General features: G+C 43.3%; 1 protein-coding gene across 4 annotated transcripts in view; it reads right to left on the reverse strand.

Annotated features, from left to right (window-relative positions):
* SLC44A5 (solute carrier family 44 member 5) overlaps positions 1-7142 on the reverse strand; it is a 160020-nt gene extending 152878 nt beyond the window's left edge. For 2 of the 4 annotated variants that reach the window (XR_014513084.1, XM_083448408.1), the window contains exon 1: positions 6584-7141. Coding sequence is in view for 2 of the 4 variants with exons in the window: in XM_083448408.1 (XP_083304534.1) it covers positions 6584-6620 (37 nt within the window). In the remaining 2 variants the exon portion in view is untranslated. Of the gene's footprint in view, positions 1-6583 lie in introns of all 4 variants that reach the window. The other 2 variants (XM_083448410.1, XM_083448412.1) reach the window with 2 other exon arrangements.
* Positions 7143-12293: the final 5151 nt, after the last annotated feature.

Raw genomic sequence — 12293 nt, forward strand, 5'->3', positions numbered from 1 at the left:
CAAGTAGTCATTACAAGTGAGGTCCCAATGATTTCTCACATACCAGTTGGTAATAAACAAATTGTGATCAGTGGGCAACCAAGGCTACAGATCCTCAAATTCCTGCCTATAGTTTCCAGAGTAAAAAGTAATAAAATTACACACTGATAGTCATAAACTATTGATGAGGAGGGAAATAAGCAAAATGAATAGTTTACATACATGTAAACTAAAAGCAACCACTTTGCAATGGAACCACTCTGTGGTGGTTCCAGTTCTGCTTGGATAATACCTGGGGAGTGTTCTTCAGCCCTGTGGAGCCTTTAATGTGGGTTTAATTTAAATGCTGTTTAACATCTACATGAAACAACTGAGTGGGGTCATCTGGAGTTTTGGAATACATTGTCAGCAACACGCTGGTAACACACAGCTCTATTTGTCTATCTCTCCTTTACATCTGCAGGTGAGGCAGTGGATGTGCTGGACTGCTGTATTTCCTCAGTAATGGACTGGATGAGAGCCAACAAACTGAAACTCAATCCAGATAAGACCAAGTCACTGTTAGTGGTTCCCTAGACTGGATGGATGGAAGGGTTGCTTGCTCTTGATGGGGTTTTACTTCCTCTGAAGGAGAGGAAGCTTGCGGATATCTCTGGATCCTTCACTGTTGTTTGAGGCTTAGGTAGCCTCAGTGGCGCAGAGTGCCTTCCATCAGCTTCAGCTGGTGGCCCAGCTGCACCCCTATCTTGTCAGGGATAGCCAAACGTATACTTACTATGCTCTAGTAAACTCTAGGATGGATTATTGCAACATGTTATTATGTAGGGCTGCCTCTGAAGACAGTCCAGAAACTTCAGCTGGTGCAGAATTTGGAGGCCAGGTTCAGACCCTCCAAGTGTCCCTATTTTCCAGGGATGTCCAGGATTTAAGAAAGCCTTCCCAGTTTCTGATTTGATCCCGGAATGTCCAACTTTTCCTTAGGATGTCCCTATTTTCATTGGAGAAATGTTGGAGGGTATGGAGGTTGCTCACTGGTGCAAGATGAATTCAGCATATAATGCCAATCCTGACATGACTGCATTAACTGCCAGTTATTATTGACCTGTAAAGCCTTAAACCGCTCAGGACCACAATTCAGGACCACATATTTACACTATGTGCAAGGCGATTATTGTTTTTATGGTATGTATTTTTGTGCTTTTATATTGTAATCCTCTGTGTGATCTTTGGATGAAGGACAGTATAGAAATTTAATTTAATAATAATAAGAATATCATTAGAATCTTGCAAGCTCCAATGAAATAACCCATTTCCTTTCCCATTTTACAATTCAGGACTGGAGCTAAGAGGGTAAGTTGCTTACAGTAATTCTCAGCTGGGTTTTGCACCAATACATCCATTTTTATTTCCAACAGTTCACCTATTGATTTACAAATTACTCACATGCCATTTTTATTTCAGAAAAGAGATCTTAACAAAAAGTGTATTTCTATATTTCATGGATCTTCTTCCCTTTCAAATGTATTCTACTGTGAAAGAGGCTTATAAAGACTTTTAGGTCATGTTTAAATGCATTGTACCAAACAACTGTGGCACCAACTGTACCACCAGTCAAATGTACCAAGCATCTATGGTACAAGTGCTTGATGATAAGAGAGAATAGAAGATAGAACTAAAGAGAATCATTCTGATGTTATGGTACCAATTATTGACCCGCTATAAATAAGCACAAATATTCTTGGCTCATGAAATTAGGGTGGCCTAAATTTGTATAAATGATCAGCTGTCAGTTCTGTATTTGCAACTAGAAACTGATCAGAAGTCAACATGGCATGCATGTAAGATTAAGAAGTAGTATTACTGTCATCATCAACAACAATGTGATTCATATGCTCAGCAAATGATCAGCAAGATCATTTTGCTGATGTAATTCCAATCATGGCCAGCCAGGGCCAGAGCAAGTGTGTGTCAGCTTAAATCAGTTTAGTCCCAATACATTGGTTAGAATAATTCATTTTGAATAGCTTGTAGATTGAGGTCTGCTTTTATTCTTTTACTTCTCACAAATCTTCCCTTTGAAAGTATCATGAAATATTTATTTTTTGTACCTTCTGAAAAGACGTGTCAGCTATTCAGATTATTTAAGTGCTGGGGACTATTTCCAAAATTTTATGTACACACTAATAGCATGTGTAACAAAAAAAGCAATGTAAGAAATTGCCCTGCATGGTCCTAAGTAACTGCATTTTATAATATACAAAAAGCAGCCTGTAATTACACTGATAGATTTCTCCCTACAGTGCCAGCTGTATAAACTTTGCTTTGACAGAGGCATATTTCTTTTTCATTGAGTTAGTACAACAGTTTACATCTAAGGGACATTAAAAAGTTGCAAGGTATTAAACATGGGAAACTAGTTATGTTCTATTGATTAAAGAATGTAGGGAAGGAGGGCATTTATTATAGACATTTATTAGGGGGAGGTAACTGGTAAAGGAATGTAACTTAGATAAGAGAGTTCAAGCAGCTTTACCTCATCTATTTCATTTTAATCCCACAGTTCTGAAGAAGTGGGGCAGCAAAAGCAAATCCAGCAAAGTCAGAGCAAACATGACTTTTAAATGTGCTGAATGTGGATATCCCTTGCAATGAAAAGGATCCATGGAAGGGTTTTCTACTGATGAATGAACACTAATTTGTGAATGAGGAAGCTGTGGGGAGGGGGTGACACTTCCATTGAACAGTAGGAATCTGTACTTCCCTATGTACTCCATCCACACAACCAGGAAACAATATCTGAAATAAGATATATAGTGTTATGAGTTTGGGCAGTGAGAGTAGGCTGTACGCAGAGACCCTTCTAACCCCTGGATCCAGAAAGTGTGAAAATATAAACCAGGCTGGTTTCTGGATTAGATGATCGCCTGGGTGATGGAGTATTAAGGGAAACAAAGTGAAAGGGGCTCTGTGCAAGACAGCAGATGGGTGTGCCCCCCCCTTTCAGTTAGTTAGAAGGACAAAGCCAGAGTTGAGGTCTAGAAGCAAAGAAGCAAGCTGGGAATAGCCTTCAATCCAAGGTTACAACTACTGGAGAAACAAGACCCTTTTGGGGTGTTAATGCTGTGAACGCCTCCACCATAGGCTCAAATCATATATTTGTGTAAATAAACCACATATCATAAAGACACCACAGACTCTGCTGTGCCTTGTTCTGAAGGAAACACAAACTGTGTGTAAGCACCTGGAACCCCTGTAATCTCGCACCACGTTGGAGACTGGGGTGGTGAGCAAAGTTTTAACACTTGCTGGATCAGGGTTAGAAGGGTCTTTGAATATGGCCTACTCACACACACCCAAACTCACAACAATATCATAGTGTAAACAACATGCTTCCACGTTTATCAAAGTCTTCTTCTGTGCAGCTTTAATAGCCATTAGTGCAAAGGGTCTGGGACAAAAGAACCTAAGAAAACCCCTGCTTGATTAGGTCAAATGCTCATCTAGCCCAGGATCCTATTCTCACAGTGGCCAACCAGATTCCTTTGGGAAGTCAGCAAGCAGGACCTGTGCACAGAAGCACTCTGCCCACTTCTGATTCTCAGCTATCTAAAGGGGCTTCAATCAAGTTATAGTGATGGGATTCATTAGTTATTGTAACAAATATAAAAAGCATGTTTTTAATGCCAGAACTTTTTAGCTGGTAAAAACAACAAATGGTTTCAAATGGCTTGACTCTTAAGCTCTGTTGAACAGCCAACCATTAACATGGTTTGCTTTTCCTTTGCAATAATCCAGAACTTTGCATGCTATAGCAATAATATGGGAAGCTACTTGAAATATTTCAAATTAAAAAAACACACCAAAACCATTCCCTTCTGAACTCCATTGCAGCTGAACTGAAAGTAAGAGAAAGGGTTAAAATTGCTAGATAGCTGGTATAATCTAATTGGGATTCCAATGCTCTCAGATGTTTGTCAAGACATTACTACTACCCAGTTCCAAGCCATGTTTTAATTCAGCATTCATCAGTTTCCTCTGGAAAAGGCCTTCAGCTTTTCCTCTATTATTTTCTTTGTAGCCTTGGAAACCACCTGAAAACACACTGTGGAGCAAAATTTCAAATTGCTGCTGTGGAATTTGAGAGAAATTGGATGTGATTTATTTTTCAGAAGATGAGGCTGAGGAAAAGGACTATTGGTCTCATCCGCTCAATCCCCTGGAGACTGTCTTTGCATGAAGGGAAAGTCCCTAATTTGCTGAGGATCTGAAACCCATCCACTACCCTCACTGGTTTAGCCAGCCAGTTAAAGCTGTTCCCAGGGTGTGGCTGCTGTTGGGTTCTGACAGCTTCCAGGAGCCACAGGTGACAGCTGAGTGCAGGGTGGGGAACCAAAGGTGGACAAACCACCCCAGAAGAGGTACTACCTTTCCCCCAACACCCCCATACGTCCCAGTAGTTTTGTAAGTTTGCATAATTCATCAGATCTCATGGCTTCTCCTACACAAAAGGAGGAAATAATATTTGAATGAACATTGTTTATTATGTGCTGTATGGTACGCCATCAGATAGTCACACTGACACAACACTTTTTAGCTGTCACACAGAAGATGTAAAGTAACAACCACCACATTCTTGTGACTCAGTTCTCACTTCTGGTACGTCTATAGCTGTGTGATCACACCACATTTTAAAGTCTGTTTCTCAGTTCAGATATCTGCTATTCCTTAGCATATTTTAACAGCTTCATATAAAACATGGACATATCGGTTTCCCCACTGCAGTAAACCAAAATGTACTGTCCCTGTGTTAAATTAAATGTGCTAAGCCCAAGGGTAAACATATTTCAGAAGATACTTTTTGGGAGGGGACTGAGTTTGGTTGGTTGGTTGGTGTTGAGCTGGAAAAGGGATGTGAAAGGGGGGGAAAACGGTTTCAGTAGCTTTCATATGTTTTAAATTGGAATTTTATTAGATTTTGAAAGTACTAGTCTGTTACTGTAGACACAAATGGCTTAGCTGCTCTGCAAAACATCAAAGCCTCCAAATGGCATGGGATGCATAGAAAAATGCTCCAACTCTACATTCTCTAACTCCAGCTCCTTATAGGTTTACTTATTCCCTCTTATGCACCACAACACACACCATATTAACAGCACTCACCTATATCCATTTTTTTTTTTAAATTTGGACACAGAAGCAGCAGTCACAAATGGGGTTATGTGTTTATCGCTACACCACAACAGCCTACAGTCTCTAGTTCTACATCTCCATTACAGGCATTCCAAGTCCTTAAAACACAGACCAAATTGTGCATCCTTGATTCATTGGGTCCCCTCGAAAATAATCACCAGTGCACGCCATATATTTAATGCACAATTAAAGCTCATTATTTCCCTCAAATAATCCTGGGAACTGTAGTTTACCCCTCAGGGATCTATGGTTCCTAGCACCCTTAACAGACTACAGTCCCCAGCATTCTTTGTGCTTTAAATGTACACAGTTTAGACATGACATCGCTCCCCGACCCCACTGCAACTCTTGAGTCTAGTCTTTCCGGCTCCACACTAAGCCCTTACAGCTCAGCCTCAGCACCACATTTCTCAGCCTAACCTTTTATTCAAATCCCTCCTACTCCTGCTGATACATCCACCCCACAAATCCAACACCCCAGATTCCCAAGTCGGAAGCATCCCTCCAAATAGTCCTATTCTCCTAAACCCAACCCTGACACCGTATTCTCACCATATCTGCCTCCAAATCTCTCGTCCTTAACTCCTGGCGCAACAGGAGAAACCACTTCCCGCCTCCCTCCCCAAACCGAGGAAGCAGAGTTGTACGTCCAGCATCACCACCATCATTTCCTCCTCTTCCTCTTCTGGCTGCACGCAAATATAAATAAATAAATGTTGCCACGGTGCTAATTTAAACCCCCTTTTCATCGGGTGGTGTGGGGGGGGGGAAGAGAGGTGACTGACAAGCCCCAGCTGCCCACACCAAATCTCCTCGGCCGAAGCTCCCCAGCGCCTCGCACCCCATTTCCTGCCCCATCCCTCCCCCACCCCCGTTTCACCCTCCCCAAATGTCTCCCTTCGCACCTCGTGGCCACAAGGAGCAGTGCTCGGTCCTCCCCCGCGAGGGAAGACAAAGCGGCGGCGGCGGCGGTGCACCTGCCGGCTGCCCCCCCCCCGCTCCCCTCTTCCCGGTTACACGACCGTGAGGAAAGCGGCAGAGCAGCGCCTTTTCCCCCGGACTTGCCGCCTTTCGCCGTCGCTCCGCCAGCCTCAGTCAGCCCCAACTTTCCGACCTCCTCAAGGGCGCAGCAACAAGCCGCGCTCGCCTGAGTGAGGAAGGGAGAGAGAGGACGGGAGTGTAGGGGGGAAAGGAAGGCGCTCAGAAACGCGGAGGCGACCGAGGGACCTGCCCGGGAACCCTCCGCTCGCCAAAGGCAAACAAACTCCGGCGGCAGCGGGGCTGCGCGCGCCAAAACAGGCCGGAATGAAACCCAGGAGGAGCCGGCCCGGACTGGGCTGCGGCGCGGCGCCCGCCCCTCACTCTGCCCTCGCTGCGTTGCCGCCGCCGCCCGAGCACCCCTCGCCTCACTCACCGTAAGGAGAGGCAGCGGCGTCCCCCTTCCTAGCCATGGTCGCCCGCCGGCTTTCGGCTTCGTGGAGCCTGGAGCCCGGGCGCCTCTCTCCGCGCGCTGCTCAGCGTGTTCTTTGTTGCTGTGATGGCATGAGAGCAGGCAGGCAGCCGCAGGCGGGCTCTGAAGAAGCAGCAGCAGCGGCGGCGGGAGCTACCGAGCGCTGGGTCGGTTGTTGTTTTTCCCCCTCCTCGCCGAGCTTCTCGCGACCCCCCCCCCCCCCCGCTCTCGTCGCTCCTGCGCTGGTTAAGGCAGAGGGGCTGCAGCAGGTAAACACTGAGGCGAGCTGTGAGGCGGCGGCGGCGGCGGTAGCAGCAGCACAGCTGCAGTTGCTGAATGCCTTCCCGGCCTTCCCATGCACGCGGGGAGGGAGGGGGCACGTGGGACTGCCCCCCGCGCCTCAGCCCGCCCCGCTATCCATATGCAGCGAGCCAGAGCCCCCCGAGGGCGCCAATGAGCCCGCCCACCGGCCAGAGAGGCTCGCCAACTTCAGGCCTGAGGGGCTTCTTCTGGGAAGCCTAACTTTGGCCACGCAGGGGCGTCTGTGCTTAAGGCCGGTGGGGGACAGTCAAAGGCGCGTTTACTCCTCTCTCCTCTCCCTCCCCCCCCCCCCACTTGTTGGAGAGAGGCGTTGTGGAGTTTCGACTTTCCCGTACCGTCTATTATTATTATTTTTAGATAGTAGAAAATCTCTTCAGGCACGCGAAAGGCAGCTGTCCGGGAATGGGGGGAATCCTCAATGACTAGGGCGTGCTGTCTACATTTTAGGGCAATATTTGCCTCTGCGGGGTGGTCCTTTCCTCACATGCAAAGTTGCCCTTGGAAAGTTTGCTCTCGGTTTTCTAGGCTCCCGTGGAGCTGTCCTTTCCTCCCGTGCTGATGGAGGAGTTTCGCTGCACGACGGGGATGGATCAGCTTAGGCCTCGTGCTCGCAGCCTTGGAGAATCCTCCTTCAAAGCTTGTCGATGCAGTCGATCTGAAGGCTTCATTGCATTAAAAATTTTTTAAAAAGATTTTGTATTTTAAGATTGTGATAAGGAATAGAGAGGGGTGGCAGAGTGCATAAACCCATTAGTCCTACTCAAAGGAGACCCACTAAAATCTATGGGCAAATTACTTAACTCCATTGATTTTAATGGGTCTGCTCTGACTAAAGTCGGGTGTCGCAGTGTAGCTACATTTATAAGGTGCAGGAATTTCATCTCTGCTGCACTGGGACATGAGTCTCAGGACCACTTATGAAGAACAGAGAAGACTCAAATCAAGGTGCTGGTTACTTGCATTACTTGTAGTCTTTCTGGGTATGCATGTAAAAGAATCCATAATACGGTAAATGGTTTCAGTGACCCTGCACTATGCAACAAGTAAAATGAAAGTTTTCATTAATATTAACCTATAAATATTTTATTTGAGCAAACTTTCATTCCAAAGGTCTTTTTGAGCCACGCCAAGCTATATGTTCAAAGTAAAAGTAAAAAAAAAAAAAAAAAAATGCCTCCCTTGCATCTGTTGAGCCAGATTTTGATTATCTGCCATTTTGTCAGGATTATTTGACAATGTGGGCAATGGTTGAGCTGTCAGTAGGCCATTCGGCATGGTTTAAGGCAGGGGTAGGCAACCTAAGGCCCGGGGGCCAGATGTGGCCCAATCGCCTTCTCAGTCCGACCCATGGACGGTCTGGGAATCAGCGTGTTTTTACATGAGTAGAGTTTGTCCTTTTACTTAAAATGCATCTCTGGGTTATTTGTGGGGCCTGTCTGGTGTTTTTACATGAGTAGAATGTGTGCTTTTACAGTTGTACCTCGGGTTAAGTACTTAATTTGTTCCGGAGGTCCGTACTTAACCTGAAACTGTTCTTAGCCTGAAGCACCACTTTAGCTAATGGGCCCTCCTGCTGCTGCCGCACCGCCGGAGCACGATTTCTGTTCTCATCCTGAAGCAAAATTCTTAACCTGAAGCACTATTTCTGGGTTAGCAGAGTCTGTAACCTGAAGTGTATGTAACCCGAGATACCACTGTATTTAAAATGCATCTCTGGGTTATTTGTAGGACATATGAATTCGTTCATATTTTTTTTCCAAAATATAGTCCGGCCCACCACATAGTCTGAGGGACGGTGGACCGGCCCACAACTGGACAAGGTTGCTGACCCCTGGTTTAAAGTGATGATACAACAGCCCTGGTTTTGGTTTATGTCTGGATGGTAGGTTGCCTGGGAACTGTATCCATGTTACCTTAAGGGGGAAAGGAAGGGGAAATGGGATTTCAGCAAATATATTTTAATGGTATTGAGTCTTTTATTTTTCGCAAGTTGCTCTTCTTAATCAAAATACCAATATATTTTATGGCAAAGAACTCTCACTAGAATAATGTGTTTTATTTTATTGCAATTTATATTACAACTTAATCAGAACTGGTTTGAGTGTGATGAATCTGGCTTCCAGGGTCTCCCCAGATCTATGCTCTTGGTGAATGATTAAGGTCACATTTAATATATGCTGATCTCCCAGAAGCATTGGCTAGTCTTCACCTCTATAGAATTCCAGGGAAAAAAGCAGAATCGGTAAAGCTCTTTTTAACATAGATGTGTGATATATATAGAAAGAGAGAAGAAACCTATTGTATGTGGAATTATGAAAGGTGAGCTAAGAAAAGGTGAATGTTTGCCTTGGTTGTTTACCCCAAATAAAAGCAGTTCAGCCAGAAACTGTCTGTCTCAGAGCTGATTCACACAAGTGTGATAATGGGGGCTACTATCCAATTAAAAATGTTTAGTTGATCATTAGCTCTGTAACTTAAGTAATCAATTACATTTAAATACAGTATGTTTACATATTACAAAAATGGTGCCTTTTGGAGGTATGATCATTTACAATTTAATAAACCGTTACCTAAACAGAGGTAACATTCACTCCCTAATTTACAGAGATATGCAAGGACCGATGTAAACAAGTAAAGTGATTCCTTAACTTTCAGCGCTACTTATTAAAATTGCCCTTTACAAATGAAAGGTTGGGCTGATTAGCAATTAAGCAAATTACAAGTTGTACCCCAACTAATAGTTGATTGCTCATTGCTTAGATTAGATGTATTGTGTTGGAGAGTATGATATTTTTACAATTGCATAACAAATGATAAAAGCAAATGGGACCTATAACAACATGTTGCAGTAGAGTGTTCCTCAACAGTATTTCAGCCAATCAACTAGCCAGGTCTTCCTTCAGACTCCTCCTTTCCATTCCTCCCCCTCCCCCCCTGGAGTTTTTGTGCCATTTCAACAAGTGCATTCTGTGTCCGCTGAAAATACTCATTTTTCATTAGGCTGTGTTGTTTTGCAGATTTTTTTTTTTCCTACTTAGGTTTCCCCACCTTAAGGTTTCCTAAGTATGCTGATACCTCATTTTCAGTAACTCTGTTTTGACTGTATAGGTGTAGCATGGTTAGACTAGGACCTGGGAGACCAGAGTTCCAATCTCCACTAAGTTCACTGGGTGACTTGGGGAGCCAGCCAAGTGTCTCAGCCAACCCTACAGTCACAGGGTTGTTGAGAATAAAATGGGGAGGAGGGGGAGGAGAACCATGTGTACCACCTTGCGATCTTTGGAGGAAAGGTGAGATATAAATGTAATTTTAAATATAATTCAGTCCTGAGCTCTCTGTTAGTACACATATGTCTATGTGGTGATATATGTGCAATTTGTGAGACTTGAAAATGGACAGAAATTGAAAGGTATGGAGTAGCAGCAGATACTTTTTCCACGTTCATCACTAGGGGAAGGTTCAGAGAGTTTCAGAGAACGATGTTTCCGACAGGTAATCCCCACTTGAAGCTGCACTCACCACATTCAACATGTGTGAATTTACCCCAAAGTGAGTTGGAAGGTAGAATATTGCCACCGTTGATCTAATCATCTTGAACATGAATCTCTTAATATGTTTGTAGGTGTAAAGGATTATTGGTTTAGGAAAATACAAATTTCCCTTATTTGGAGTAAGGCTATTGCTCCATCCAACTGGATTTCCTCCAACATGAATAAAAGGCAGCCTCTGTTGTACAAAGCATAGAATTAACCTGGAAATAACTTAGAATAATAGGACTGTAGAAGGGACCACAAGGCTCATCTAGTCCATGCAGGAATCTGTTTGCTCAGTGTAGGGCTCAAACCTACAGCCCTGAAATTAAGACCTTGCTGTACTGTACATATGACTCTAAGACTCTGCATGTCTCAAGTAAGAAAATGTGTTGTGATATACATTTTTAAATGTATTAAGTATTTGTGTGGATGCTTGTTAGAAATCTGTGCCATCTCCTGCCACAGTGCCCTCTACTGTTGCTTCACAATTTGGCAACTACGTACGAAAAAAAGGAGCAACAACAGACAACTTAAACAAAATGTTACAAAAATATACAGTTAAGTATAAAATAGAGTTTTATATGTAACAGTTACCTTAATGCAAAGTTTTATATATATACAAAAACACTTCATTTTCCTTCTGACACACCCTCCCTGTCAGCCTTCGGGTTCACACAAACTCTCAGCTTACCCACAAAAGTATCACGACAATAAGAGTTCCTGCAAACAATGGATTTAAGAAACACTGTCTGGAACTCTGTGCACATGGGCCAGACAAACTGCATTGTGATAACCATGTACAAACACAGGAAGTTGCCTTATACTGAGCCAGATCATTAATCCATCTAGAGCAGCATTGTTAACCCTAACTGGCAGTGACCTTCTGGGGTTTCAGGCAGGAGTCCTTCCCAGTCCTACCTGGAGGTGTCAGAGATTGAACCTGGCTCATTCCCAACTTATGAAGAAAAAAATAGTTTATAAAATAACAGGTATAACTTACAAAAACACCTTAAACAGGCAGTGCAAATAAACCACATGGACAGAGCACCTTTTAGTGCAGAATGCACCTCTTGTGAATGTGGCTAACATACAGTATGAAAGCAGAATTACATTCAACTGAATGTTCAAAGTTGTGACTACCCAGGTTCACACACAGTGCCAAATCAGTCTAGTGTAAATCTGCATGAACTAACTGCAATATCTTGTTATTTCGGAATCTGTGGTTAGTGTTACATTTGGTTTGTTGAAGCAAAAGCTTCCAGTGTCCTTATGGCAGTACCGGCGGGTGTGCAGCACATAAACCCAAGGCACATAGCACCAAACTGTGGCTTAGAGTTGCATGTCAATGCAGCTATTATTGGTTTTCCATTTATTTACCAACATCAATTTGTTCAACATCAATTTGAATCTGTATATTTTTCAAATTCCAAAATAAAAACCAACAAAAATGGAATGTTCCATATGTTAAAAACATAGAATGAAACTCAACATTCCTATACAGTACTAGAGTTACGTGTAGCAGGTCTGAAAATATCAAGTGTTTTTTAATTGAAATAATAGTTCTGTTTCTTCTCTTTCATTCCTTTCTTCAAAGTTTATGCTACAAAGTCTCACCTTCAAATATATATTGGTCCTCTCTGAAGATAAGGAAATCAACATGCTCTGCACTCCAATGTTGTTTATTTTTCATTGCCAGCAAATTTGAACAAATGTTGTTTTATAATAACAAGCAAGATACAAACACCGTTCATTCCTGGAGTGCAAACACAAAGCAATGTTTGAATCATCTAAGGACAAAAATAAAAGGAAACTTGAAAATG

This window comes from Podarcis tiliguerta (assembly GCF_965153285.1).
Source record: "Podarcis tiliguerta genome assembly, chromosome: 6".
NCBI lineage: Eukaryota > Metazoa > Chordata > Lepidosauria > Squamata > Lacertidae > Podarcis > Podarcis tiliguerta.